At 40.4% G+C, this 27,164-nt stretch overlaps 2 protein-coding genes across 5 annotated transcripts in view; one reads left to right on the top strand and one right to left on the bottom strand.

The window, feature by feature from the left end:
- The window catches only part of LOC132028725 (protein NPAT), a 51,234-nt gene extending 40,972 nt beyond the window's left edge, over window positions 1-10,262 (bottom strand). For all 3 annotated transcript variants that reach the window (XM_059418060.1, XM_059418078.1, XM_059418070.1), the window contains exon 1: window positions 10,100-10,262. In XM_059418060.1, coding sequence (XP_059274043.1) covers window positions 10,100-10,136 — 37 coding nt within the window. In that variant the 5' untranslated portion in view covers window positions 10,137-10,262. The remainder of the gene's footprint in view (window positions 1-10,099) is intronic.
- Window positions 10,263-10,515: 253 nt separating this feature from the next.
- ATM (ATM serine/threonine kinase) overlaps window positions 10,516-27,164 on the top strand; it is a 123,467-nt gene continuing 106,818 nt past the window's right edge. For both annotated transcript variants that reach the window (XM_059418019.1, XM_059418010.1), the window contains exons 1-7: window positions 10,516-10,958; window positions 11,067-11,251; window positions 12,508-12,618; window positions 14,728-14,825; window positions 14,908-15,020; window positions 16,704-16,849; window positions 21,086-21,250. In XM_059418019.1, the coding sequence (XP_059274002.1) occupies window positions 14,754-14,825; window positions 14,908-15,020; window positions 16,704-16,849; window positions 21,086-21,250 (496 nt within the window). In that variant the 5' untranslated portion in view covers window positions 10,516-10,958; window positions 11,067-11,251; window positions 12,508-12,618; window positions 14,728-14,753. The remainder of the gene's footprint in view (window positions 10,959-11,066; window positions 11,252-12,507; window positions 12,619-14,727; window positions 14,826-14,907; window positions 15,021-16,703; window positions 16,850-21,085; window positions 21,251-27,164) is intronic.

Below are 27,164 nucleotides of genomic sequence, written 5' to 3'. Positions count from 1 at the left end.
ATTAGGTAATGGTTTCTTAGGACATCTAAAGAACAAGCAACCAAAGAAAAATTAGATAAATTGAAGTTCATCAAAAGTAAAAACATTTGTGCTTTCAAGGATACTACGTAGGAAGTGAAAAGACTGATGGAAAGGTGCCTGGGTGGTTCAGTCAGTTAGGCATCTGCCTTCAGTTCAGGTCCTGGGATCATGCCCTGTATCAGGCTCCCTCTCAGTGGGGAGCTTGCTTCTCCTGCTTCTCCTTCTCCTCCCTTCTCATACTCACTGCCCATCTCTGTCGTTGTCTCAGTCTCTCTCTCTCAAATAAACAAAATCTTAAAAAAAAAAGACAAGACGATGGACAAAATGGAAGAAAATATTCCCAAGTCATCTATCTGATAGGAGCCAGAATCCAGAATACATAAAGAACAAATCAATAAGCATTTAAGAAGAGGCTCAACTTCTTTGGTAAATAGGAAGATGTAACATCAAAACCACAATGAAATGGATCAATTCGTACCCACTAGGACAACCAGAATTAAGAAAGTACTGGCAAAGATCTGATGAAACTAGAAATCTCATACGTTGCTGATAGGAATATAAAATGATGCAAAATCATTCAAAAATCACTTGGGAAGTTCTCCGAAATATTAAATACAGAATTACCACATGACCAAGTGATGCTACTCTTAGGTACATATCTAAGCGAACTGAAACAGTATGTCTACACAAGACTTGTACATGAAATGTTCATAGCATTTTTCTTAATAGCCAAAAAGTGGAAACCACCACGCAAAAAAAAAAAAAAAAAAAAAAAAAAAGGGCAAAAAGTGGAAACAACCCAAATACATTATTAAGCCATGAAAAGGAAGTAACTACTTCAACTTGGTACAACACAGATGAATCTTGCAAACAAATTTTTATAAGTCAGATCAGAAGGTCACAAATTGTAGAATTCCATTTACATGAAATGTCCAGAATAGGGGAATCCACAGAAACAAAAAGTAAATTAGCAGTTGCCAGAATTTGGGCAAAGGGGGCAAATGGGAAACAGGTCTGGGGTTTCTTCTGAGGATGATGGAAATGTTCTGGAATTAACACTGTGGTGATGGTTGCAAAACACTGTGAATACACTGCCTATTGTGTAAATATAGTGAAAATCAGTGAATTTTACAACTTGTGAGATGTGAATTGCATCTCAATGAAAAAATGTAATCCTAAATTCTTCACGTTATACGAAGCTCTACCTGTTTTGCATCCTAATTTCTTCTCTAGCCTTTTCTCATACCATTCCGTCTCTCCCAGACTAACTGGTCTTTACATTCTGCAAATTCACGTATGCTCTGGTATCAAGACCTTCGTATACTCCATTCCCATTGCTTCAGCTGCTTATTATCTTAACCTAGCTAATTCCAACTCATTCCTCAGGTCTAGGGTTAACTACCACTCCTTCAGAGATTTTTTTTTTGCATCCTCTCAGTATGTGTCATATGCCTCTTACCAGATACTAGATTCCCTTAGACCTACCATTGTAGTAGACTTAGCTTAAGGCTGATACAATACTCCAGTATTTAACTACTAAAGCAATCATTTAGGTCTCTTGTCTTTAAAATTATATGGTTCTACTCTTTTTCACATGGAACTGTATCTTTAACCAGGTCCTCCACATCAAAAAACTACTTAGAGTGCCCATGGAGTCATTATATACGGAGATTATCAAATGAAAGGGCAAGAAAATTGTCATTCCATTTTAGGAAATACCCTAGCTGAGATCCGGGAACCAACTCACCACTTTCTACTTATAGTTGATGAATCAGTTTTCCAATAGCTTGCTCACTAATGCTACAGAGAGAAACAAATATACAAACAAAAAACCAAAGATACTGTCCTTTGGAATAGGGGAAGACATTTAGAAACCATAATATACCTTTTATCTCATATACTATTACTCCAGTATCCCCATCACTGAAGAGGTGACATCATCTCAAATATGAAATTAGATCAAAGATAGATTGCTATTTTCCCTCTTTTTATTTTTCACAAATAACCCAATATAAACAATTATAATTCTACAGCCAGCTGAGAATAAATCATTTTTATGATGGTTTACTTTCTAACAGTTACATTATTTGGAATAAGTCAGCTGCTACTAAGATTTCACCAATACAGAAATTTATTATGTATATGAACCACTGGAGTCACTTTGGAAACAGGGCAGCTGGAGTTTTTTTTTTCTACAGGTTTCAAAATTTAAAATGAAGATAAACAATTTCTTTTCATGGGAGAGTTTCAAAAGGACTAAGCACCCCAGATGTATTCATAATCACTTGAGACTTCTAACAGGTGGTGGTATGAAATCAAATTCCTAATGTGGATTTTTCTGTAGACTAAACATTCTCAAAAATAAGACAGAACTAAAGGGATGCATTTGGTACAGAAGAGGGAAGGAAACAAAGAGAAGATCACCCTTTTAATGCATAAATCACAGATGTGTATGCAATATATGAACAGTGTATTTGTGATATTAAAGTATCATATGGGGGATCAGGGGAAAAATCCTAAAATACTCCTTAAGGGTGTAACAATAAAATAAGGTTGAGAAACTGCTCTAGGCAGAACGTAGACAGAATGAGCCTTTCTCAGAAAAAATATAGTCATTAGTGCTAGCTACCCTGGCCTAGGATTATCACATACCAAGCAGTTTATGACTTATCGTAAGACATTATACTTGAGTACACACTTGAGAAAAGGTTTTGTTAAGAAACTGGATTACTTCTATAAAGTGTTTAAAAATTATAATGCATCTTAAAACAGTAATATCTAAGTATTTATCTTCTGCTCTTAAAAAACATGCCCAACTGTGGGCAATCTAGAGATCCCATTTTAGATTAGACTTGATGTGTTTTGCTTTACTTTTAGAAAAATAAAGAGCTAAAGTTAATAAACCAACAGTGGAGACAAAATGAAATACTAAAAATAATCCAGAAGAATGCAGGAAAAAAAGAGCAAGAAACAAAAGGGACAAATAGAAAACAAATGGCAAGATAATAAATTCATTTTTTTAAAAAATTAAGCCTATGCCCAACGAGGGGCCTGAACTCATGAACCCAAGATCACGAGTCCCATACTTTACCAATTGAACCAGACAGGCACCCCGAGATAGTAGATTTAAACCTAATTTAGCAACCCTACTTTAGTATTTACTCAAATGAAACATGTCCACACAAAAACTTATAAGCAAGGTTGTAAACATTTTATAAGTTTATATAAAACCCAAACCAAACCAAATATCCATCAAGTGGTGAATACATGAATAAAATATATACATACAATAAAATAGAGCAAAAAGAAAAAAAAAAAAGAGAAGTGGGTAAGATGGATTTAATAAGAAGCTTTCCTTGAGTGGGGTATGTTAAAAACAGAACAAGTTCCTGAATAAATGGACAAAAGAATAAATGAATGGAAAAATGAAATGAATAAAAATCAATGATTAACGACAGTCTTCCTTCAGTATTCCTCAGCATTTGAAGGAAAAGCAGTTTACAGCACATACGTAACTTCTTGGACCTTGGTTTCCACCATCTTATCAGAGCAAGCAACTGCTACTTTTCTGAGTAGATTAAGAGAAGATTAAGAAGTGAAAAAAAGATTTAATATCTTTGGTCTATAACCATAGAAAGAGCAGTTTGTAAAGCTATGATGCATGTATGCGGGGGTATGGGTAGCTAAATCCTGGAAATTCAGGCAGAATGGCTTATTTTATTCTGCAGCATCAGGTTATGAGAGGAAAAAGAGACTTCAGCATTCTCCACATGATCCATTTTCCAAGGGCAGAGCTGATGATGTGCTTGTATAGTCAACTTACGCATTTCCCCCAACTCTTCTATTAGACGTGACCATAGGATTAAGTTTATATTCAAAGTGTTCCTAGGGACTTTGCTAGTTCCTTTTGGCTTCTACTCACACTTAACAGAGATTATTAGAATTAGTATTTGTGATTTCACAGTTTTAAATATTTATAGATGCTTAATTCTTAGATACTTCTGACTCTGCAACAGATTAAACCCCAAGTATAAACATTACTTTCAGGGCTTTTATTTTGTTCTGATAGTAAAAAGTATCAGAGGAACATGCCTTAAACCTGATTTCTAAATGAGATACCCTCTAGCAATCGAAATTGCTCATATGATTGTTATATATAAAGTACGCTTTACCCCCTGGGACTGTGTTCTAGGAGAAAATTAAAACCTAGCTGTCCACATCAAAGCCCATTAAGTTATTAGGTGGCCCTTCAGTAGGTGAGCTTCATTCTCTTGCTGGGCTGCAGGGCACTGGGAGCCCTCCTAAGAGACATTAACAAGCACCTCTGCAAGCAGATTTATTTAAGAATCACAAAATTTAGATCTGAAATGGACCTTGGGCTTTCTCAATTTGCAGAAGAGGAAACAGAAGACACTAAATGGTTTTTCAAGGATCTACAGGTGGTTACATGAAAAGGAGAAAACCCCAAATCCCCAGAGCATTCTGAAATTACACAGCCCAAGTGGTCCTGAAGGTGGGGTGAATTATTCTAGACTAACTGATTTGGATGGTGAATTAGAATACCATCCAGGATGATGATCGCTTTAGATTAAAAAAAAAAAAAATTCTTCAGGGGCACCTGGCTGGCTCAGTCGGTAGAGTATGAAACTCTTGATCGGAGGGTTTTAAGATGGAGTCCCACATTGGGCATACAAATTACTTAAAGATAAATTCTTTAACACACACAAATATACACACAAATTTTTTAAAAAACAAAACAAAAAACATGCGTAATTTTGGGCAATCTAGAGTTCCCATTTTATTATTTCTTAAATATTTATTTATCTGAGAGCGCAAGAGCAGAGTTGGGGGGGGGGGTGCAGAGGGAGAGGGGTATATAATCTCCAGAAAAGTCCATGTAGAGCTCCACATGGGGCTCGATCTCTTGACCCAGAAATCATGACCTGGGCCAAAACCAAGAGTCAGATGTGTAAATGACTGTCCCAACCAGGGACAACCTCTTTTTTATAATTTATTTCTTAAGTACACTCTGTGCCCAACACGGAGCCCAATGCGCAGCTCAAACTCACAACTCCGAGATCAAGACCTGAGCTGAGATCAAAAGTCAGATGCTTAGCTGACTGAACCACCCAAATACCCCTAGAGTTCCTATTTTGGATTAGACTTGATGTAATCTGTTTTACTTTTGTCTTACAAGTTCCAAAACAACGCTATAAATTATTGAGTACTTCAATATTAACTATATATATAGCCACTTATTTACTTGTAAAAATCTTACTTATCATTGTTAAATACTTGATTGTAATCAATTCTCTATCATAATAACAGGGGAAAGTTTTAGCTCTAAATTATTCCAAACCTCAAATGTTACTATGAAAATACAAAAGAGGGAGCAATGATCTCTTACTAGAATACAAATAATTACTCTTCAATTAACGTCAATGATCTTTTTTTTTCTCCTAAAAACACCTTTAGAATAAAATAACTATCCTTTGTGTAAACTTAGTGAGATGTACAAATAGGTAAGAAAGCATTCCTGAGTTTCCTTTTTTCTTAATATTGTCCTCTGCCTGCTTTTCAGTGGAGGTAGAAATGAGTAGCAAGTTAGACTGAAGGGGAAATATAACTGGAAAAGAGAAGGAAAGATAAAACTACATCTAGAGTATTCAAATTTTAGAAACTGAGATGCCAAGAGTGTGCCTTCTCTTCTTCCTATTTACGGATAGGGAAACCTAAAGAGAGGTGACTGATGAAGAAAGCAAGAGATAACAAATTCCCCTACCTGAAATACCTCCTTTACATGTTATAATTTCCCAGAAGATTTTGATTACTTAAAAATGTAAGCAATTCTTGGGAAGACTAAACCTGCAGCGCCTTATATTACTAGATCCACAAATAACAAAGTTTCTGTCTATAAAGAAGTTACCTAAATGGACCCAGAAGATACATATGCAAGTAACTGTAATAAAAGCAAAGGTGGTAAGACAATAGGACTTATTTTATGGGAGGAGAGGGGCTTGAGAAAGTATTACCAATTTGGGGGAAATTGTGAATGTTATAAAGAAGAGGTGAGTCTTAAAGGATGGTTGGGGAATCCCCAAAAAGCCAATGAAAAGCATACATGGAGAACATGTTTGGGGAATGTGCACTGTTTGGAGAAAGCATAATATATGTGATGGAGAACAGCTGGAGATACCACTGATAAGACAGAATGGGTAAGGATCCAAAAAAGCTGTAAATGTCATCAATGATATATTTTTATGAGTAAATAATAAAGATAATCTGGATAAGAGAAAACAGTAACAATCTAATGACATATTCAGTAGGTAAAAAAGAAATGCTATGATCACAGCTGCAATTCTGTAGATACTTACTAAATGTTTATAACATCTTAGATACATAGAGGTGAATAGGATCAGTGGCTCTTGACCTTTCAGGTGTGTCAGTTCTGATTCTGTTTGTCTTCAAATCTTTTCCCGCTCTCTCCTGCTCTGAGCTATGTGATAGGAAACCTGACCCCACTCAGGCAATGTTTCCTAGGCTCCACATCAGCTGGCTTCTGGCTGTGTTCAAACAATGGGAAACACTGGTGGGAGACTGGAGGGCAGCTGAAAGAAGCCATGTAGTTTCCCCCCCATTCCCTCTTGGCCTTAGTAGATTCTCCTCTGTGACTACTGTTCCCTCACCAGAAAAGCTTACCTTTCATCTTCCAGAGGAAGAACCCAGCCTCTGGACTGCTTCATTTCTCTTAGGCCTCCTGATTATCAAAGTGGCTTCCTGCTGTTGTTACTCTCTGAGCAGGCGCACATAAGCTGCTCGTCTTCTTAGTTTTTCTATCACCATTCCCTCATTATATCCCTCCATGTTAAATACTCAGATTGGTTTCAGTTTTCCTGAATGGGTTCTGACTCACACAGAAAAAAACAAACCTATTTAGAAATCCAAGAAATGTTCTGGCCCCTTCACTCATCAAAATGCCCCAACTGACATAAACCTTTACTGTTTTGGGGGCTTCCAAGAATTTTCAAAGCCTGCCTTATTAATCCCAGATCAAGAAAACTGAGGTCAAAAGTTAAGTTTAAGTTTGGGAAGATGAAATTCTACAGGGAGATGATGATGATGATGGTTACAGAAAGATGTGAATGTACTTAATACCATGGGACTGTACACTTAAAAATGGCTAAAATGTTGCATATATTTATGTCATGTTTATTTCACAAAAATAAGTAAACAAGCAATGATAGCACAGGATGAGGGTTTCACAGAAGTGAAGTACAATGCTGCTGAAGCACTTAAGGAGACACTAATAGCTACACCTGCTAGAGAAGGTTCCAGAGACTGGATTTTATCTGGAGAAACTCCAAGCAGTTAGTATGCCTGGAGCACGGGGCAGACACTGAAAGGTTGAGATCAAGCAGGAGAAGCAGGCAGGATCAATTCCTCGGAGCACGAAACACGTTGTACAACATACAGAGAAAACCGAAGTGGAGTCCCAAGTGTAATAAGCAACACTTTTATTTTGGCCTGTACAGTATTTACAGAAGAGAGACAATGGCTGGATATAGCTGAGAAGCAGAGGCTGGTTACATGTAGTGAAGTTCAAACCAGCATGGGATGTTGCAGAATCTGATTTGTAAAAGGGTGACTTGGGAGCATTAGGTAGAATGTGTGGTGAGGTCTAGGTAAAGCATTCTGGGATTTGTGGGTGTGGGAGGAGAACATGCCTGAGGGTAAAGAAACCTAATTATGTGAACTCTAAGAGGAACTATTTCTCTATTCTTACCATTTAGCAGTGTCCATACTAAGCACCCAGAGATTTCTTTAAAGAACATTATAAGGAGTCAACACAAAGAGGTGAAGACAGACAGGGGTACTTAAAGAAGAATCATGACAAAATAATGAAATTGTTACAATTTTAAACCTCTTAGTTTTGGAATTCTAGATCTGTGTGCTGATATGAGCTTCCGCACATAATACTGAGGAAGAATGAGTGTGGGGAGATTCTTTTTTTGGATCAGACATTCTTTTGCACAACTTGAAATTTTGATAACTACACAGTATTTTCCTTTAGAATACATCTAGTATGAATGATTTAGGCAGATTTTTTTTTTAACAGCAAAGTCAATAGCAAAACTATATCAGAAGCCATGACAGAACCCAAAGAAGGGACAAGGGGGGGCTATATTAAGTAGGATTGGTGGCAATTAAAATGGAATGTGAATGACAAAGAATTTTTAGGGTAAGAAAATGAATTTGGAATTTCTATACATTAAAAAAAGCAGGAGTCAAGCAGAGGCAGCTGGTTTGTGGAGAATACAATTTGGCGTGAATTATTCCACGTAGAAAACCATATTGCTTTAAGATCAGTTGTTCTTAACTGGGGATGATTTTCCCTCCAGAAAACATAGGGGCAATATCTGGAGACAGTTCTTATACTGTCCTAAGTGGGCAGGGGTGAGAGGGGGGTCTTACTGGCATTTAATCCATAGATATCAGGGATGCTGCTAAATATCTCACAATGCCCAGGACAGCTCCCCACAATAAATACTTACCCAGACCCAAATGTCAATAGGGCTAGGGTGAGAAAACCTGTTAAAGACTATCCTTACTGACGGGGCGCCTATGTGGCTCAGTTGGTTGAGCAACTGCCTTCGGCTCAGGTCATGATCCTGGACTTCCAGGATCGAATCCCATATTGAACTCCCAGCTCCTTGGGGAGTCTGCTTCTCCTTCTGACCTCCTCCTTACTCATGCTCTCTCTCACTCATACTCCCTCAAATAAATAAATAAATAAATAAGTCTTAAAAAAAAAAAAAAAGACTATCCTTACTGAAACTGGAGTGGATTACCAAATTGCTAAAACTCAAAAATCCTTAAACTGTATGCCTGGAGGAAACGCCAATGTTACCTTGAACAGTGTGAAAATCTACTTTAAATTGGTTTCCATATAATCCTAGTAAATGTAACAATTACAAAACAGCCAGCTTTTTCTCACAGAGACAGATGGAAGTTAACTATTGATAATTGAGTTCTGATAAAGCGTGCAGATGATTAACCACACATTAATAAACTTAAAACTAAGTCATTAGTTTCTCCCAAAACGGGGCCGTACAACCGTTACCCGCTCCTGTTTCCTGCAAAATGTGCTCACCAAAAGCCAGTTTTCCGGACAGCTCTGAGTATTTAAAAAATTAAGACAAACGGGATTTTTCTAACAATAGGGTAACGACAGTAATTACTGCGGACACCACGGGGAAGTTTCATCAGACAGGTTTACCATTTACTTTCAGGGCTGTGGCGTACGAGGACTGCAAACCATTGCTGGCTCAGGCTCTGAGCTTCCTAGGGCTCTTGCTCCCAGCAGCGCGACCCTCTGGATTTTTCCCGGGGACACACAACCCGTTTCCCCACACAGACAATAAGCCCCGACAACAGGCCATTGACACCAACCGTCCTCAAATGGAGGAAAAACGAACCAGGAGCACTAGCCCACTTTCAACTGGAAGACATTTTCCTCCGTGAAATTTCTGGCCGGAGGAAGACGAGGAATTGCTGTTTTACAACATGCCGCTGGCATTTCAGACGCCCTACGCTGGACCACTCACTGCGGGGAGGGAGAGCGAGGAATGGCCGGGGAAGATCACCCCCGCTCGCCCCCAAATTCGCGGTTGGAGGGGCGAGAAGGACATCGCGAAGATCTCTCGACGAGACCGGCTGGCTTGGGGACATCCTCGTGTTCCCTAATCGGGTCCCAGCTCTGACAAGTCTCCTTCCGGGGGTCCCAACGAGGCGTGCAGGCCTGGCTCCCCCTCCGAACTCCGGGCCTCAGGTGTTCCGCCCCGCGCTTCTCCCCGGCCCTCCCCTCGCCACGCAGCCTCCGGGGAGCACAGCAGCCGCACACAAAGAGGCTTACGCTACCCGAGCGCCCGGCTCAAGGGGAACCGCCGCAGATCTCGAGCTGCAGGCGGGGAGGCAGAGCCCCAGAGCTTCCCCACCCTAGGGAGAACCTTTGGCCCCAGAGGTCGCTCCGTCCCGCTCAGCCGGGTCCACTACCCGTCCCTCCCGCGACCGCGCTTACCCAGTACCAGCCGCGCTATGTCCGAGGGTAACAACATGACCGAAGCCGCAGCAGGAACCGCCACAGGAGACAAGATTCAGGTAAAAGCCAACACAGCGACAGCCCCTGCGCCGCATCTCCCGGTTCCAGTGGCGGCACTGAACCCGCGGCAATTTGTCCCGCCTCTTTCGCCTCGCGTCCGCCAATCGCTTCCGCCGGAGAAAGAAAGGCGCGGAAATAAAACCCGCCTCGGTTCCCGTCGTATCTGTCGTCACTTCCGTCCTCCTATTCGGAGGGGTGGGGCTGAAGGCGGCGGGGAGGTGGGATGCAGGTGCCGCTGCTGGAGCCAGGGGGCGGGCGACGAACGCAAGGTCGCACACCATTGGCGGGCAACGCGCACGCGCGTTTGTTCGGACGAGCGAAGTGTTTTGAGGCAAGCCAGCGCTGGAAGCGCAAAACGTGTGGGGGTCGGCGCGCATGAGCAGATGGTACCCGCTCCCGGTTGACCCCGACTATTTCCTCGGGAGACCCGGGCTGCGTGTCCACGCTGCGTTTGAACCGGAAGCGGGAATCGTGGGTGTCCACCTGGCTGGAACCGCAGGGGCTGCTGTGGGGAGGCGAGTGGAGCCGGGACCGAGGCTGCAGCTGCCGCTGCTGTCGGAAATTCCACTTTGGCGGTGCGAGTGCACCGTTAGGGGGAGCGTGAAGAGCGGGCAGCGGCTTCTGCGTCGGGGACTGCTGGGGTGTCCGAGCCCCTCTGTGCCAGGCCCCCGACGGCCGGTCTCACCCGCTGCTCTGGGGCGGACTTTCCCTGCTCGCAGCACTCTCTCCCGCCCTCTCTCCGAGGCCCTCGCGGATTTAGCCTCGAGCCTTCCTCCAGGTGCTGGTCGCACGCTCCTGCCCGTCCCCTTTCCTCCGCCGCCGTACGGCCCAGGTGTAGCTAGAGGTCTTGACTAACAATGTCCCCCCCCCCCCTTTTCTTGATTAGTTTTAAACCACAAGCATCTGCTGAGGCTTAAACTAGAGTGACGTGGTGGAGAGCACGGACTCAAGAATTTCGTTGCTGGACCTGGAATTTTGGCAGATATGTGGGTGACCGCACTGTCCTGTCTCCCATGTGATAATCCTTGCCGGTGGTGAGCCCTCAAGAGCGTTCGTTGCTGTTTTTATCAGGTACCTAGAAGTAAAGGGGCTCTTAGAGCTCAGGGCGATCATTGAGGGAGAACCGTGATCATAGAGGAGCTAACGAGGTGGGAGCCTTCCAGACAGACCGGGAAATGTATGTAAAAACACAAAGCGTGAGAGGTGTCAGAAGCTCAGGAGTGAGGTCTGGCGTTGAATGAAATAGATGCGGGCATTTTCAGCATGTTGAGGTCTTAGGGATGGATGAGATCACACTGGGAGAACCTCGGGTGGGAAGTGGGGAGATAGAGATAGTCTTGCAGGTGTGAATGGAAGAGGAACCATCTGAAGAGAGACTTAGGAAACAGGGGAAGGGAAGAATCTGTGATATTTATTGAGCATTTGTTGTGTTCCAGGCACTGTGTTAAATCCGTACGTGAATCTTTAACAGTAACTTTGAGGGAGGTAGTATTGCTTTTCATTTTATCGGTGACAGATTGAGCTTTAGAGAGATTAGCTACTGTGTCCAAGGTTATACAGTCTGTAAGGGGCAGGGGCAGGATTTGAACCAGCACAGTCTAATAAGAGAGTCCACACTGTTACACCAGAAGAAAATGGCATGCCACAGGCAGAATTCCATACAGGAAGATGTGATGTAGGCATCGTTGTCAGATTCTGCAAAGGAATCTGCTTGATTGAGATCTAAAAAGGAAGGTCGGACTTCCCACTTCAGAGACTGTTGTTCAGGAAGTATGTATGGTTTGAGGAGCATGTTGGTAGAGGGGCTTAATTCTAGGTTAATGTATTGAGTTCAACTGTGTCTGTTGACTCTCTTACTCTAGCTGACTATTCTTCAATTCCTTTGGTTTTCTTTCAATTCCTCCAACACACCATGCACTTTTTCATCTTAGGACCTTTTGGAGGTACTAGTCTCCTTCCCTGAAATATTGGTCCTCTTCCCTTTTTCTGTGATTGGCACCAGTTCAGGTCCTGGCTTTGTTGTGACCTCTGCTGAGATGTTCCCTGGAAGCTTATCAGAAGTGATCCTCTCCATTGTTGGTGTATATTTTCCTCTTTTGAGTCTTATATCATATTTTGGAATTAGGCATTGATTTTTCACTGTACTTGTTTATTGTCACTCTCCCCCACTAGTTATGACTCCACAAGGGAAGGATTTGTGTCTGTTTAATTCATTGTGTCTGGCTACCCCTAACATAGTACCTCAAACAGGTAGTGGCCCTGTAAATATTGTTGCATGGATCCGTGAAAGAACGTTTCCTGACTGAGCTGTTTTGTTTTCTTCAAAGTAATCAATCTTTGAGAAACAGAAGAGAGGAACACAGAAGGAGAAGAATAAAAAACCACAGCTTAAAAAAAAAAAAAAATTGAGGGCAGCATCTTCCTGGAAGTGTCACATGGTCAGTAAGCTTGCATTTTTTATTATATTATAAATAACATCTTCAGTATATTTAGGAATAAACATGCCTACATTTATGGTTTTTTGGGTATGGATCTTGTTAAGGTGTTTTTGGTTATGATCCCAGTTTTATTTTCCTTACTGACTCAATCAAGAGGGTTTTAAACCACGATTGAGTATGAAGGGGAGAGAGTCCTAATAAGAAGGAATGGAAAATAAAAATCATAATCCTTTTTCTCAAGACGTTTACAATCACATGGCAAACTCTTGGGTAAATAACAACCTTTAATCTACAGAGTTAGGGAGGTTGTAACGGGATAAAAGAGTCACAACAGCCAATGAGTAAAAACGAAGAAGCGAATTAGAGCTACCTACCAACGAAATTGGTTGGCTTCTTAGGTAGTGTGCTCTCAGAGTATTTAAGGAGAGTGTTTAAATATTTTTATAGGAGGGATTTCTTCCTTTGTAAGAAGATTGGACATGGTCTTTCAGTTCCAATTTTAAGACTGAATTAAATAACAGCAAAGAAACATACTTGGTCTTTAAAAAATGAGTGGCGTTTATATGAATGGATGGGGGAAGGACTCCCCTTCTTTTTCCTCTTGAGATATGTCAAGGACAAAAGAAGTTTTTTGTTTGTTTGTAAATACTTGTAGTTCAACAAAAACGAAGCTTTCTTGTAAGAAGAGTCAGAAATAATGACACAAAATGCTTTTCTTAGGTCTTTTTTTGAAAGGTTATCAAAGGAAGGTTTGATTATGTCAGAAACCTAAAAGGAGGTAGGCTACAGCAATGGCATTAAGGTATAGTAAAGTGTAGTTGATTTTTGGCACTATAGTATTTAATTCCCTTTTGAAACAGCAGCATAATTGCACTTGAATTTTTATGTTTTAAACGAGAACCGTAAAGCCAGCTGAGACTTAGTGCTAGGGAAGGCTTACTAGCTCTGGTAACCTCCTGCATAGCAATTCAAAAGCATAAGCAATTCAGCTTTTGGCTTAGTAAATGATGTATTTTGTTACTCCATGTAAGAGTTAAATAGTTAAGAGTTAAATAGTGCAGCTGGTCAATCCTTAAATCAGCTGGTCATCCTTAAGAACAGGTCGGTCAGCTGTTAAATCCTTAAATCCCCTTTTCCTTTTTTTCTTTTTAAATTTTTGAATTTATTTTATTTTATTTTTTTAAGATTTATTTATTTATTTGACAGAGATCACAAGTAGGCAGAGAGGCAGGCGGAGAGAGAGATTGGAGGAAGCAGGCTCCCCGCTGAGCAGAGAGCCGGCATGGGGCTCAATCCCCACGACCCTGGGATCATGACCTAAGCCTAAGGCAGAGGCTTTAACCTACTGAGCCACTGAGGCGCCCCAGATTTTTGAATTTATTTTAGAGAGAGTGTGCATGCATTCTGAGTGGGGAGTGGGGAGAAGGAAGGAGATAGATAGAATCAGAAATAGACTCCACGCTGAGCCCTGAGCCAGTCATCGCAGAGGCTTTGGTCTCACCACCTCTAGTTCATGCCTGAGCTGAAAACAAGAGTCAGACGTACTTAGCTGACAGACCCCCAGGCATCCCTTTCTTTTCCTTACACCTTTTTTTTTTTAAGTTTTTACTTATTTATTTGACAGAGTGAGAGTGAGAGAGACAGAGAGGGAACACAAGCAGTGGGAGCAGCAGAGGGAGAGTGAGAAGCAGGCTTCTGGTTGAGTAGGGAGCCCAATGTGGGGCTTGATCTTAGGACCCTGGGACCATGACCTGAGCGGAAGGCAGAGGCTTAATGACTGAGCCACCCAGGTGCCCCTCTTTTCCTTATTCTTGACCAGGCTGTCTTCTGTTGGTCTTCTACATTTTAATTGAATTATCATGTTTCTTAGAAAAGATCTCAGAAAAGTAAATTTATGTGTTTCCCGTTTTTATCCTGCTATTGCAAACTAATACCCATTTGCATGTTGAAGCTTTGTTTTGATATATTCTAAGAAAATCTCATTTGAATGTGGAAACATTAAGAAAAATAATTTTATGGTTACAGTATGCATGTAATTGTACAGTGATCTGACTGTTAATACCACAATCTGAAATAATTTTGCATTTACGTGTTTTTTTTTTTTTACAGTGATGTGCTTTCTGAAATTCTGAACCATGAGTTTAGCACTTAATGATCTGCTTATTTGCTGCCGTCAATTAGAACATGATAGAGCTACAGAACGAAGGGTAGTAAATTACTGAAACTTAATCTTTTCTTGAAGTTAGTGTGTGATTGGCAACCCATTACTGTGTTCTTTTTCATTTTCAGAAAGAAGTTGAGAAATTTAAGCGCCTGATTCGGGATCCTGAAACTGTTCAACATTTAGATCGACATTCAGATTCCAAACAAAGCAAATACTTGAATTGGGATGCTGTTTTTCGGTACTCCATTCATTTTTTTTACTGTCTTTATTTTCCTCTTTCATTTTTTTTTTTTTTCCTTTTAAGATTTTATTTATTTGACAGAGATCACAAGTAGGCAGCGGGGCAGGCAGAGAGAGAAGGGGAAGCAGGCTCCCTGGTGAGCAGAGAGCCGGATGTGGGGATTGATCCCAGGACCCCAGGATCATGACCTGAGCTGAAGGCAGAGGCTTTAACCCACTGAGCTACCTAGGTGCCCCTCTTTCATTCTTATTTGTTGTGATATTTTTGTGTATGTAGATCTTACTTATCTTTGCTTTCTGTATACTGTTGTGCCTTGCATGTAAAGTTGGTGCTTAATATTTGTCTGAAACATGATTTTTAAAGGATGTTCCTATAGAAAAAGTTATAGTTTTTAAGACATTTGTTCAATGAAACTTCTTAGATCTCACTCAAGATTAAAGAGGATTCCTTTCATATTAGTTCATTCAAGACTTTATTTTAGAAGAAGACTTTATTTCAAATTGGAGAATAAATTAAGTTATAAGTGCCTTATTATTACTTTTACACCTTTAAATATTCCTCTGAATAATTGCTACATATTAAATTGTAATTAAGAAAACAATTACAGGGTGCCTGGGTGGCTCAGTGGGTTAAGCCACTGCCTTCGGCTCAGGTCATGATCTCAGGGTCCTGGGATCGAGTCCCGCATCGGGCTCTCTGCTCAGCAGGGAGCCTGCTTCCTCCTCTCTCTCTCTGCCTGCCTCTCTGCCTACTTGTGCTCTCTGTCAAGTAAATAAATAAAATCTTTAAAAAAAAAAAAAAAAGAAAAGAAAACAATTACAGAATAATTTCTGTAGGAATGCAGTTAAAAACATCTGGCTTTGGAAAGACAATTGATTGCTGGACTGGAGTGCCAAATAGAATTGATGCCTTTTTTACACTGAGACATAATTTTCAACTCTGAAGTCCGTTTGTAACTAGGAATAGGTTGTAGAACTTGGGAAAAATGAATAAAATATTTTAAACTAATGTAGAATAGTGGGAAGCTCGAAATAACATTTTCAGCCAAGGGGAAAGTATATTTATTTGTTCTCAAGTGTTTAGAACTTTTGTTTTTACCACTTACTTGGTATTGGATGGACTTACAGATTTCAGTGCAGATAACATAAAATAATGCATGTTTCTTTTCTCTGGTTACTTAGTTCATTTCAAATACCACAAAAATGGTTCCTACCTAAATATGAGTATTATTTTGCATAAGAAAATCAGGTAGGTCCAGTAGGCACCTGGCACTTCCAACAAATCAGGAATATCTTCTAGGCAGACTTCATTCAAAAGGTAGAAACATTGCCACCTACCTGGGAAAGGTTTGGGTTGTGTACAAAATAACAAGTAAGAGAGAAAGGAGAGCTCAGTAGCATTGTAAGCTTTTAATAATAAAATGAAAAAACAAGTAGTAAAGTAACAGAAAATCATGGAGGTTGCAGTTTAGAACTTTGTGGAACACACTTTAAATTGGTATTGAGCATTGAAAGAGAAAATGATTTTTTTAGCCGATACACTGATGGCCGTGTGGTGGCTTCAGAGATTCTCTTTGTGATGGCGTAAAGGGTTTTTCCACACTGCTGTAATAATTCAAGCATTTAAAAATTCTGAATTCTGAATTTAATAATTCTGAAATTTCACTTTGTTTTCCTGGAGATTTTTACAGAAATATGTTCAGAAAGAAACAGAATGTCTGAGAACAGCGAAACCAAGTGTGTCAGCCTCAACACAAGCCACTAGGCAGAAAAAGATGCAAGAAATCAGTAGTTTGGTCAAGTACTTCATCAAATGTGCAAATAAAAGTAAGTGCTGTTATTTATTATCAATAGCTGGTTTCAAAGGTCACTCTTGCATCATTTTGGTCGGAATATGGAGCGGTAAACGTTTAGTGCTAACTCTAATTTGGGGTACATGTAATGGTTTTTAATATATGATCAGTTCAAATATTTGGAGGAATTTATGCAAGCATAGAGTGATAGTCTCCACGTTGGAAGGATTAAAAATTAGTATTCCAACTGCCCATTCTTCTTGGATCCCCTCTATTTGTTCCTAGCACTTAGGTAGCCCTAGTGATGGGACATACCTTTTAAGCTTTTTTTCCCTATCTTTGAATAGCCTTAATTAGTGGTGAAACCTGTCTCCCTTTTTTATTGCTTCTCCCTTTTGAGATAATATAGAAAAATCCTGATTAATTTTTTCAGAATGATATCTTTTGAGATGCCCGAAGTTAGCTTTGACATTTCCTTTCAGTCGTTGTCTCTAACCTAAACAGAGTACTTTATTCAGCTTATTTGACCCTAGTTTTTGTGTCACTCGCTTCTGAATTTTCTTCAGTTTAATTATATCTCAAAGTGTAGGACTTAATAATAGCCATATTCTGATTGGTACAGAGTGGAGCAGGACTTGTATATCTTTTATTCTGTACTTTTACTAATTCATTTTGAGATTACATTAGCTTTTTTTTTTAAGATTTTTATTTATTTATTTGACAGAGACTGATCACAAGTAGGCAGAGAGGCAGGCAGAGAAGAGAGAGAGAGAAAGGGAAGCAGGCTCCCTGCTGAGCAGAGAGCCCGATGTGGGACCCGATCCCAGGACCCTGAGATCATGACCTGAGCCAAAGGCAGCGGTTCAACTCACTGAGCCACCCAGGTGCACTTACATTAGCTTTCTTGGCAATCAGAACCCACTATGCCCAGTATTGATTAAATAAAAAAATGACCAGTGGTTTTTTGCTCCTCATGAGCCATGTATTTCCCACTTTGAATGGGGGCCATGATTGTCTTTTCAAGAGTTGATATTTTTGACCCAAAGTGCCAGATAGCAATAGGCCTATGTAAGGAAAGGGGCCTCTTACAATGTTGAAACCTAGAAGTAGAAATGTTTGCTTAGGGACTCTTGGGCTCAGACTTTGTTACTGTTCACACACAAAGATGTGGCTTTTTGATTCCAGGTTTAGTTTGGGAATCAGAAAAGCCATTGAATCACTATTTTGGGCACCCGGAAGTACTGTAACACCGTATGGTAACTATACTGGCATTGAAGTGAAAGACTTAATAAGATAAAAAGAATGAGAAGAGCCCAATGTCGGTAAACATTATTAAGTAGAAGGATATAGATGGCTCGTGAATACTGTCTCGGAATGGTGGTATGAGATTTAAGTCTAAAAAGCAGTGGTTTAGCAAAAGTTTGGTTTTCCAGCTCTGAGGTGGCAGTTTGTGTGGATCGTGACAAGCCTGTGACAAGGACTCCAGCACATGCAGAGGAAAGCTATACAGAAATATTGTGCACCGGCTTTTGCCCTGAATGATAGCCCTGCATTTATTAAAATTTGTTCCCTTGGCTGCTAACATTGGGTTAACCTATTTTAATTTGTACTTATAGAGTTACTGAGAGAAAGATATCTGGGCCCATTTTTGCCCACTAGAAAAGTTTGCAGGGTATAATTTCGCTTTACGATGAAAAAACCTTCAGTCACAAAATTAACAGTATTGGAAAATACACTTGGAAAATGTGTGAAAGTATCACTTGTTGGGTTACAGGAATAAGTAGATGAAATTATCAGAAAGATTATTTAAATGGTTGAAAGTCTGTGTTTTTATTTGAGGCTTCCTTTTCTTTCTAGTTTGACTTTATTTAAGTTAAGCATCTTTATTCTCTGAACAAAACCAGAGCATTACTGTTATGTCTTCTCACTTTGTGTTTTTCAAAGAGTTGGGGAGTTGATGGGAATTGAAACACATGTCCAGACTTAGCATTGGTATTCAAGGTCTTATGAATGAGGCAGAGATTCGAAAAGGAGAGTGGGGAAGGGAGCAATAAGCACCTGTCATTCATTCATTCTTTTATGTAGTTGATTGTCTGCTCTGCACGTCATGTGGGCGCGGCGTGGAGGATAGATTTTACCCAGCTTGGTAAAATGCGAAGTTTTATGAGGGTCCTTAAATTCTCCTTAGTCAACTGAGTTGTCCTTTGGAGGTGGGTTTCCTCAGAAAAAGAACTTCAGTGTAATTCTTGAAACCTTTCTCAAATTTGGTGGAGGAAGGAAATTTGTTGAGATTAAGGCCCCAGGGAAATATGATTTCATCATGACATGAATTTATGTAGTTAATAAATGTTTATCAAGCAAATATTATTTAGGACAGTTACCGGGCTGTGTTGCCATATAGAGATGAAGTAATTCCTTAGGGATGTTATCATATAGTAGATGTTACAGTTAAGAGATGGTTACAGGACTGTAAGAGGGAGGGGCCGCAGGGTGTCACAGTAGAGGAACTTGTGATCATGCAATTCATCACTGGTGCAGTGCCTGAGAGTGTGGTATAAACCAAGTAAAAATGATAAACAGTTGTGTCAGTATTTATTTACTGTAGTTTGATAAGAAAATGCTAAACTCCTCATAAGAAAGTGCTAAATTAGAATATAATCAGATATATATATATATGACTTGTGGTCTGTTCATAGCTTATAACAAAAAGTTATATGCCATTTTGAGATTGTTAATATTGAGGGCACCTGGGTGGCTCAGTGGATTAAGCCGCTGCCTTCGGCTCAGGTCATGATCTCAGGGTCTTGGGATCAAGTCCCACATTGGGCTCTCTGCTCAGCAGAGAGTCTGCTTCCCTCTCTCTCTCTTTCTCTTTCTGCCTGCCTCTCTGCCTACTTGTGATCTCTCTCTGTCAAATAAATAAATAAAAATCTTTTTTTTTTTTTTAAGATTTTATTTATTTATCAGAGAGAGGGGTAGAGAGCGAGCACAGGCAGACAGAATGGCAGGCAGAGGCAGAGGGAGAAGCAGGCTCCCTGCTGAGCAAGGAGCCCGATGCGGGACTCGATCCCAGGACACTGGGATCATGACCTGAGCCGAAGGCAGCTGCTTAACCAACTGAGCCACCCAGGCATCCCTAAATAAATAAAAATCTTAAAAAAAAAAAAAAAGATTGTTAATATTGAAATATAGTAAAATATTAGCTGTGACATCAATGTGATTTGCTGAAAATAAGAAGCAAACAGTTTTTAAATGTCATTTTGTTGCATTCAAAAATATGCCCATTAATACTGAAATTTTGGGAGGCCAGGGGGCTTGGGTGGCTCAGTGGGTTAAGCCTCTGCCTTGGGCTCAGGTCATGATCTCAGGGTCCTGGGATCAAGCCCCGCATTGGGCTCTCTGCTCACCTGGGAGTCTGCTTCCCCCTCCCTCTCTGCCTACTTGTGATCTCTCTCTGTCTGTCAAAAAAATAAATAAAATTAATTTTAGGATCTCTAATAGTTAGGACTCTTAATTTTAGGACCTCTAATAAATAAAACTGAAAACAATAGAGCCTTACATATTTATATGCCACAAATGCTTTTGTACAATATGAAAGTAACTTGGTTTTCAAAGCCCAATATTCTCCTTACAATCTTTTTTTTTTTTTTTTAAAGATTATTTATTTATTTGAGACAAAGAGTGCATAGGTTGGGGGCAAAGGGAGAGGGTCAAGCAGACTCCCTGCTGAGCAGGACCCCAGGATCATAACCTGAGCTGAAAGCAGGTGCTTAAGTGACAGCCACCCAGGCGCCCCATCCTTCTTACAATCTTTGGTTATTCTAATGAATTAATTCTTCGTAAAAGGTACCAAGAAACTGGATCATTTTAGGTCTAGTGCCAGAAACTGTGAATTATTAAGGATGGGGCAGATGATTGTTTTTGCTATATATTCCTATAGGGATCAGCAGACTTCTTTTGTAAAGTGACCAGTCGATGTTTTTGACTTTGTAGGCTATACAGTTTCTGTGTCAGTTAGTCAGCTCTGCTGTTGTAGCATGAAAGTAGTATGTAAATGAATGGTCATGGCTGTGACCCAGGAAAATTTTAGTTCTCAAAACAGGCAGCTAGGAGCATTTTGCTCACAGGCCCCAGTTTGCTAATTCCTGCTCTGTGACAAAGAGATTAGTTCATAGTAATATCCCATATGGAATCATTCATATAGCTGCAATTACAAGTGTTCCTGTGTTTCTTAAGATTTATATGTTTTTATTTGTTTATTTTTCAATAGGAGCACCCAGACTGAAATGTCAAGAACTCTTGAATTATATCATGGATACAGTGAAAGATTCATCTAATGGTTCCGTTTATGGAGCAGATTGTAGCAACATTCTGCTCAAGGACATTCTCTCAGTGAGGAAATACTGGTGTGAAATATCTCAGCAACAGTGGCTAGGTATGTTTTGAAGTTTATTTGTAAATTTTTTTCTGTGAAATGAAATGTCACCAAAAGATCGGTCAGAATCTTGATCCCCCAGGTGACCTTGCAGTTTAACAGTATCTTAGTAAAATTAAATACTTACAGAATCCAGCCCTTAGTTTTCTTTATTATGAACTTCCTAAGTGATTGTCTCTATGAGAACTGGAACATCACAGTTGAAAGAAGCCATCCCTGTCCTCGAGTCCTTCATAGGCCAGTGGCAGAAAAATCAAGTGAACCAAAAATTACAGTGCACCATAACATAGATACGTTTGGGCGCAGTGAGTTCCCAGATAAGTGACACCTAAACCTCACCATGATTAAAAGAAAAAGAAGAAAATCTAGAAAGAGAGGTGTCATGAAAGCGAAAGCAGCAGAGTTTCAGGCTGGAAGGGATATGACGTTTTAAGTGTGGTAGAAATGCTAAAACACAAAAGCATGCATTGGATTAGGCAGTTAGCAGGTCACTTGTAAGGTAAAAAATAGTAAAAAGGATCTATAGGGCCCAGGGACTGCAACATAAGTAGAGTGGGTGTTGGAGGAATCTAGTGTTTTCGATTTCTAGGTGAAAAGTTCTGAGAGACCAAAAAGGAAGGAAGTTGTGATCAGAGACAAACATTTGAGTTTATGAATTTCAGAGGTGGAGCCTTTCTCTGAGTGGGTTCAGTGGGTTTGGCTTTAATGAAGTGACTCGAAGCCATATGTCCAAGTCTTTTAATACAACCACCACTGAAAATCTAGAAACTCTGTGTTTTTCGTGGAAAGTATTTAAGATAAATTTTGCCAATTAAATGAAAAGACATTTGTCTGTATTGTTTATTGTGAATTTCTCATATCAAAAAAGACACGTGTGGATGGTAAAACTGTGACCTTATCAGTGCCCTGCACTATATTCTAATGTTCCCATATGAATGAAAGCCTTTTTAGCTTTGAGTGTTAATTTCTGAGGTGTCATCTCAGGCCTTTGTTCTTGTTCCGAGCATGAGGGAGGCTGCGTCCCAAACTTGATCCTCAAAACAAGTTTAAGAGAATAGGTTAGTGATATCCAGGATGCTCGGACACGTTTCTCACCACTGTGGTCCATCCTAAGTATTCAGGAGGTTTGCGTAGTTTAGATTAGTACTTCTAACCACAGGTCTCACTGAAACAAAGAGAATCCTTGCTGTAGTCTCCTTACTGTGTCTGACCTGTTCTCTGAAATCCTCTCTATTTTTGAGCATATTACTGTCATCTCTCATAATTTGGCCTTTTGGTTGAATTATTTTTCTAGTTAGCTCCCTTCTCTCAAACTTCACTCCCCACAGAGGACTATACTCAAGAAGTGGAGTTTATGTTCACAATATATCTTTGGTAGAGGTGTTAATGGAACCCACAGTTAGAGATAAGGTAGTCTAGAGGGAGAGTTTGGAGTGAGATGAGAAGATGCCCTGAGGCCAAGCCAGCATTTTCAGATCAATTTGGGATTAGCTTATTGATTCCTACAAAAAGCTCTGCTGAAATTTTTGTGGGGCTGGATCCCAGGACCCTGGGATCAGGACCTGAGCTGAAGGCAGAGGCTTTAACCTACTGAGTCACCCAGGCACCCCGAATTTTGGTGGGGATTGCACTGAATGTATTGAACAATTAAGAAAGTGTCCTGAAGCAAAGACTCACAGCAGCCATACTCTCTAGTTTTGAAGGGGAAAAACACTTCATTGATATTATAAAAATCTAATAGAAACAGAAGAAAAGGAAAATCTACACATAGATGAGGGCAATAGTAAGCAGTAAGGATGAATAAGACATTTACGTCAGATTGGGTACATACAGCATCCAGCCCCGTCAGCTGGGAAAGCCCCGGCTGGAGTCTTGATTGCGAGGCCTGGACGGACCATCCTCCCCGTTGGGGGAGACTATACCCCATAAAGGCGGTATAGGGCGGTAGGGCAGAGACAAGGTTTGGAGTTAGACGTTTGTTTGTGTGCAGTTTGGAGCTAGTCAAATTCCTGAATCATCATGTCTTTACACATTCAAGGAGCCTGGTCTAGGTGAGTTTGCCTCCCCTCCGGGATTCTACTGGGGTGGGGGGGTGGTGGAGGAACAGCCCAGCCTGGAGCTGGAGGGCATGGAAGGCAAAGTTTATAGCTCTTGGTGTCCAGACCAGAAAGGCCACTTCTGACCTGGAGGCCAGCTCCCACGTTACTTATGCAGCACAAATCTCACCAGCGACATTCTTCAGCTGCCTGCATGCGTGCAGGTAGGGGTGGTTGGTCACACAGGACCCATCGCAGGAACCTCCATCCATACAAGATAGGAAGAACAGCCCTCGTGACCACATGGAGTCTGCCAGTCTGTGAACCTGATACCTCTCTTTATTTGTTTAGTTTTTTTGTTTTTTGTTTTTTGTTTTTTACCTAAAGAAATCAGTGTTTTATGATTCTTAGCATACAGAATTTATGTATTTTTATTAGACTTATATTGCAGTAGTTTGTAAGTTGTGTAGTTTAAAAAATTTCAATTTCCATATTCATTGCTATCATACAGGTGGTTTTTGTGTCATTAATGTTGTGTCCTGGGACCTTGCTAAAATCACTTATTAAATCTAGGAGCACCATGGGATTTTCTCTTTAGATAGCCATATATTTGCATTTTTTCCCCCTCATTTGTGAGCCATGTGACTTTCACCTATTTTTTTTCTACTCTATTATATTGGCAGGGATCTTCAGAATGATTCATTTAAATGGTGAAATGTACATCCCATAAAATTTACCATTTTAACCCTTTCTAAGTATAGAGTTCAGTGGCATTAAGTGTGTCCACATCGTTGTGCAACCATCACCTTCCATTTGCAGTCCTCGGTCATCTTCCCAAACTGAAACACTGTCCTCAATAAACAACACCCCCTCCCCCCTCCACCCCCTTCCCACAGCCCTTGACAAGCATTCTGCTTTCTGTATCTGTGAGTTTGACTCTTCCGGCTAACTCCAGTGACGGAAGTCGTAAAGGTCTTTGTCCTGTGAATGCGTTACTGTGCTCATTTCCCCTTTGTCTTCAGTGTTCATCCACGGGGTGGCACGCCTCAGGGTCTACTTCCTTTCTAAGACTGAGTTGCGCTTATGTACTGCATTTGGACATTCCTCTGTCACTGGACACTTGAGTGGTTTCTGCCTTTTGGGTATTATGAGTAATGAGTGCTGTTATGAACCGGTGTGTTCAGATAGCTCTTTGTGTCCTTTCAGTTCTTTTGGGTATTTATCCAGAGGTGGAATCGCTGTATCATGGGCTAATTCTGTTTAATGTGTTGAGGACCAACAAACTATTTTCCACAAGGTCTGCGTCCCTTTACCCGTTCTACAGACGGAGCAGCAGTCACAGGTGTTCGGTTTCTCCAGGTCCTTACCAACGCTTACTCTTTTTCTTGTGTTGGTATCAGCCATCCTGATGTGAGTGTGTGTGAAGTGGTATCTCATTGGGGTTTTGATTTGCATTTCCGTTAATGACTAGGGATGTTGGGTTTTTCATATGCTAATTGTCCATTTGTATATCATCTTTTAAAAGGTATTCACATCTTTTGCCCAGGTGTGTGGTTTTTTTTTTAAGATTTTATTTATTTATCTGACACACAGAGATCACAAGTAGGCAGAGAGGCAGGCGGGGGTGGGGGGGGCGGGGGGCGGGGAGGCTCCCTGCTGAGCAGAGAGCCTGATGCAGGGCTGGATCCCAGGACTCTGAGATCATGATGGGAGCCGAAGGCAGAGGCTTTAACCCACTGAGCCACCCAGGCGCCCCTTTGCCCAGTTTTTAATTGGGTTATTTTGTTGTGGTTGAAATGTAGGAGTTCCTTATAATTTCTGTATATTAACCCCTTATCAGATAAATGGTTTGCATTTTCTTGCATTTCATGGGTAGCCTTTAATTCTGATGTTTGTGTCCTTTGATATATAAAAGTTTTATTTTTTTAAATTTTTTTTTTTTTTTTAAAGATTTTATTTATTTGAGAGAGAGAGCACAAGGAGGGCAGAGGGAGAAACAAACTCCTTGCTGAGCAGGGAGCCCAATGCAGGGCTGGATCCCAGGACCCAGGATCATGAGCTGAGCTGAAGGCAGACACTTAACTGACTGAGCCACTCAGGCGTGCAAAAGTTTTATTTTGATGAGTATAAGTAATCTATATATTTTTTGGTTGCCTTTGCCTTTGGTGTCATTTCCAGGAGATCATTGACAAATCTAACATCATAAAACTTTTCCTCCATGTTTTCTTCTAGGAGTTTTGTAGTTTTTCCTCCAGTATAATTTTGAATAGGAGTAGTGAGAACACACCTTGTTCTGTTCTTGGTTTTAGGGGGAAGCATTCATTGTTTAGCCATTAAGCATGATATTAGCTCTCAGTATGGGTTGACAACTTTCCGTTCAATTTCTAGTTGCTCATTGTTTTTATCTTGCGTGGATATTGAATTTTGTTAAATTTCTTTCTTCATCTGTTGAGATAATCCTATGAGTTTTTCTTTAGTTTATTGATAGGATGAATTACACTGATGAATTTTTTTTTTAAGTTTTTTAAAAAGATTTATTCATTTGAGAGAGAGACAGAGCACGAGCAGCCGTGAGAGGCAGAAGCAGACTCCCCGCTGACCTGGGAGCCTGAGATGGGGCTTGATCCCAGGACCCCAGGATCATGCCCTGAGCCAAAGGCAGACGCTTAAACTGACTGAGGCATTCAGGGGCCCCTACACTGATGAATTTTTCATAGGTTAAGTCAACCTTGTGTTCCTGGGATATACTCCACTAGGGCATGATGTATATCCTTTTTTCATATTACTGGATGGATTTGTTTTAGTTGTTGAAAGTTTTTAGCTATGAATTCAGTTTCTTTTTTTTTTTTTTTAAAGATTTTATTTATTTATTTTTGACATATAGAGATCACAAGTAGGCAGAGAGGCAGGTAGAGGGGGCGGTGGGGGGGGGGGATGCAGGCTCCCTGCTGAGCAGAGAGCCCAATGCGGGGCTTGATCCCAAGACCCTGAGATCATGACCTGAGCCGAAGGCAGAGGCTTTAACCCACTGAGCCACCCAGGTGCCCCTGAATTCAGTTTCTGTAATAGATACAGGAATATTTACTTTATTCCTTTTTCAGTTAGCTTTGGTAATTTGGTTAAGAATTTGTACATTTTAAGGCACCTGGGTGGCTTAGTGGGCTAGGCCTCTGCCTTCAGTTTAGGTCGTGATCGAGCCCCACATTGGGCTCCCTGGTCAGTGGGGAGCCTGCTCCCCCACCCCCTCCCCTGCCTCTCTGCCTACTTGTGATCTCTGTCAAATAAATAAATAAAATCTTAAAAAAAAGAAAGAATTTGTACATTTTAGCTAAGCTGTTGATGTAGGAGCATAAAGTTCTCAGATGTTGTTGCCTTTTTATCCTTTTAATGTATGTATCCTCTAGTATTACCTCTTTCATTGTTCATTTCTCATTATTCTTTTCTTCTGTTTACTTTGAGTTTAATTTGTTCTCTCATTTCTTAAGATAGAAGCTTAGGTCATATGTGCATTTAATACCATGAATTTTTCTCTAAACTGCTTTGTTGTATCTCTCACACATTTTGACAAAGTTGTATTTTCATTTTTCTTCAGTTTAACATATGTCCCAGTTTTTCTTGACTGTTCTTTAACTTCTGGATTATTCGGAAGTGTGTAATTTAATTTCCAGTTGTTTGGGTAATTTCCTATTTTGTTTTCCCTTTTTATAGTTTTCAGTCTAAATATATTAGGGTCAGAGAACATACTTTTTATCATCTAAGTTATTTACAATTGTTATAATTTCTTCTGTGACCCAGGATAAGGTCTGACTTGGTGAGTATTCTGCATCCATTTGAAGAGAGTGTATATTTGCTCTTGGGTGAATTATTCTGGACATGGC

The sequence above is a fragment of the Mustela nigripes genome, chromosome 1 (genome assembly GCF_022355385.1).
Source record: "Mustela nigripes isolate SB6536 chromosome 1, MUSNIG.SB6536, whole genome shotgun sequence".
Taxonomy (NCBI): domain Eukaryota; kingdom Metazoa; phylum Chordata; class Mammalia; order Carnivora; family Mustelidae; genus Mustela; species Mustela nigripes.
The sequence above is the reverse complement of the archived record's forward strand: the minus strand, read 5'-3'. Positions and strand labels throughout refer to the sequence as shown.